Source organism: Crocuta crocuta, unplaced genomic scaffold (assembly GCF_008692635.1).
Source record: "Crocuta crocuta isolate KB4526 unplaced genomic scaffold, BGI_CrCroc_1.0 scaffold299, whole genome shotgun sequence".
NCBI lineage: Eukaryota > Metazoa > Chordata > Mammalia > Carnivora > Hyaenidae > Crocuta > Crocuta crocuta.
In genome coordinates, this window is record NW_027532747.1 from 7,887,763 (window position 1) to 7,890,824 (window position 3,062).

General features: G+C 48.5%; 1 protein-coding gene across 1 annotated transcript in view; it reads left to right on the forward strand.

The window, feature by feature from the left end:
* Positions 1-2,114, forward strand: part of LOC144245538 (corticosteroid-binding globulin-like) — a 10,318-nt gene extending 8,204 nt beyond the window's left edge. Inside the window, exons 3-4 of the mRNA XM_077780937.1 lie at positions 131-278; positions 1,690-2,114. Of these exons, the coding sequence (XP_077637063.1) occupies positions 131-278; positions 1,690-1,875 (334 nt within the window). The 3' untranslated portion in view covers positions 1,876-2,114. The remainder of the gene's footprint in view (positions 1-130; positions 279-1,689) is intronic.
* The last annotated feature ends 948 nt before the right edge of the window (positions 2,115-3,062 follow it).

The window sequence follows — 3,062 nt, forward strand, 5'->3', positions numbered from 1 at the left end:
CCTCTTGTTCTGTCCCTTCTCTTTCTCCCCAGAAAGCATGTCCAGCTGGGGGGCAGGGGCTGGAGGGATCACAGGGGAAATGGAAGGGAAGTCTAACCCCATCGGCTTACCGCCCCCCCCACCCGAGCAGCTACATGGACCTACACATCCCAAAGTTGTCCATCTCCGGAGTCTACGACCTCAGGGCCATCCTGGGGGACATGGGCATCGCAGACTTGGTCAACAACAGGGCAGATTTCTCCGGCATCACCCAAGAGGCCCAGCTGAAGGTGTCAAAGGTAAATGTCCCTGGAGCCCATCTCTTTTCCTCCCAAAATGCACAGCACAAATAATAATAAGCAACATGGAGCCCATTCACAAAAAGGTCGCTAAGCCCCAGGTGGAGAGCCCTGGGTCTTGTCCACGCCCCTACTTTTATTTACAAAAGGGTAAACGGAGGCTCAGCAGGGAAACGTGATGTTTCCAAGGTTACACGGGAGCTAGTGACAGGGTGGGGAGGGGTCACAGCACAGGCACGCGCCCCTTCCGCCAGGCCACCCAGAGAGGGGCAGCGTGGAAAACCAAGTGGTCATGGCAGGACTGGGGGCGGCCCGGACCCAGAAGGAACCAGGAAAATGAGAAATGCCTGAATGAAATCACATCAGCCCATCTACCCGTTACATTCCTCACCCTTCGTTCTTCAGCCCTGTGTTCTATTAGTCACTCAGTCAGGATGTGAGGATTGAACACCCATTCTGTGCCCCAAACTTCTAGGCATGGGGTATCCCTGCTCTCATGGGATCTCACAGTCCTGTGGGTGACAAAATAAGACGGGGACAGGAGAAAGAGCTAGTGGCAGTCCCAGCCCNTATGTGCTCAATAAAATGCATGGTGTGTGAGTCAGACACACCACCTCCTTATAAGATGAGCGTTATTCCATTTTCTCAGAGGAGGGGCCCCTCTGGCTTGGGAAAGGTAGAAAACCCCCCATGGCCACCGAGCTCCTAAATAACAGGGTGACATTTGGCCCAGGGTCTATTCGACTCAAAACCTCATTTCCCAAGACCAAGTGCAGGGCTCCCTAGCCCAGCTCGGCTTCTTCCTAGCCACAGGTGCCCATTTACAGAGCTTCTCCGAGCAGCCGAGCAGCCGGGTCCTCGCTGCACAGCCAGTGAGAGGCACCGCCCCCTCGGATGTTGTTAATTAGCCAGCTCTGAGCCACAGAAGGCTCTTGATGTGAGCCACTCCAGCATTTTGCTGATTTCAGAAATCCTCCCTGATTTGGGTCACAATGAGAGAGAGTTCAAGAGTCCCTTTTCCATCCTGGGCAGGCCCAAGCACCCTGCACAAATTGGACCCTAGGATGTGACGACTGGGGTGGAAAAGGAGGGAGGGCCCCTCGCCCAGGACCCAGGAAGGAGTGCCTGATATGGACTCTGCAGTCATACCACGTGACCCCTAATCTCCCTGCAACAGGCTCCACCCATTCACGTTCTAGGGAAGAAGTCTAGGTGGGACCTGGGTTTCGGAGGTGGACAGACGTTGGCTCTAATCCTGGGGCCGCCACTTAGAATGGGAGCCGGGAAGTGACCCTCTCTGAGAGTCAGCTTTGGGGGGCTGGGAGGGTTTGAAGGGAGGAGGTGTGGAAAGCCCCCAATACACAGCAGGTGCTCAGGCCCCGAATTCCACTCTCCTTGCCCTCCCTGACAGGTGGTCCATAAGGCTGTGCTGCACCTGGATGAGAAGGGCCCGAAGGCAGCTGCCCCCTCCAGGGTCATGCTGAAGGCGGCATCGGAGCCTCTTGCCGTCCATTTCAACCAGCCCTTCATTGTCATGATCTTTGACCACTTCACGTGGAGCAGCCTTTTCCTGGGCAGGGTCATGAATCCAACCTAACAGGGCGCCCCTAAGGGCCCCAGGACCAGCTGACTCTGCGCACCAGGGACCCCATGGAAACACCCTGGGGAGGGGGAGGGTCCCCCCAGTCTTCCCCAGGCTCTTCTAAACTGGGGCAGTTGACAAACATAATGAAATATTGTGTCTCTGTACTTTCCTGGCTTTGATCATTGCGCTCTGGCTATGTAACGTGCAGCAGCTGGGTGAAGAGCATATGAAAACGCTACTGTTTTTGTAAACTTGTGTAAGTTTGAAATTATTTCTAAAAAAGAAGAAATCATGTGAGCCAAAACACAACAGAAGACATCTTTCAAGTACTTTCAATCGGTTAAAGATCCGACTCTTGATATCAGCTCAGGTCATGATCTCATGGACATGGCATCAAACCCCGAATTCCCTGCTTGGGATTCTCTCTCTCTTTCCCTCTCTCTCTGCCACTTCCCGGCTCAGGATCTCTCTTTCTCTCTCAAAATAAATAAATAAACTTTAAAAAAGAAGCAAAGCAAAACAAAACAATCTTTCAAAAATGAAGGCAAAATCAAGATTTTTGTAGAGAAACAAAAGCTGAGAAAGTTCATCACCTTCACTAAGAAAATTTTTAAGTAGTTCTTTAGGCTGAAACAAGATTCTAAATGGAAATTTGGACCCATACAAAAGAATAAAGAGTACTGAACAGGGTAAATATGTGAATACATATAAAATGTTTAAATATCTTTAAAATATAATTAACTGTCTAAAGCAAAAATGGTTATTAATTTAATACTTCAAACTCTAATGCTCACTTTATTATGACTGCAAAAATGAATCTGGACATGATATTAAGCTTTGTCAGTAGAGGGCGCTAGAGAAACGTTGCCAGAGGAAGAGGTTTACCTTCTTGTTTGGGGCAAAAAGCATTAAATGAGATAAAAGATAGATAGATAGATAGATAGATAGATAGATAGATAGATAGATAGATAGATAGATGATAGAGATAGATAGATAGATAGATAGATAGATAGATAGATAGATAGATAGATGATAGATAGATAGATAGATGATAGATAGATAGATAGATAGATAGATAGATAGATAGATAGATAAAGTGAATGGTGATGATAGATGATGGATGGATGGATGGATGGGTGGATGGATGGATGGATGGATAGATGGATAGATGAGAGATAGATAGATGATAGATAGATAGC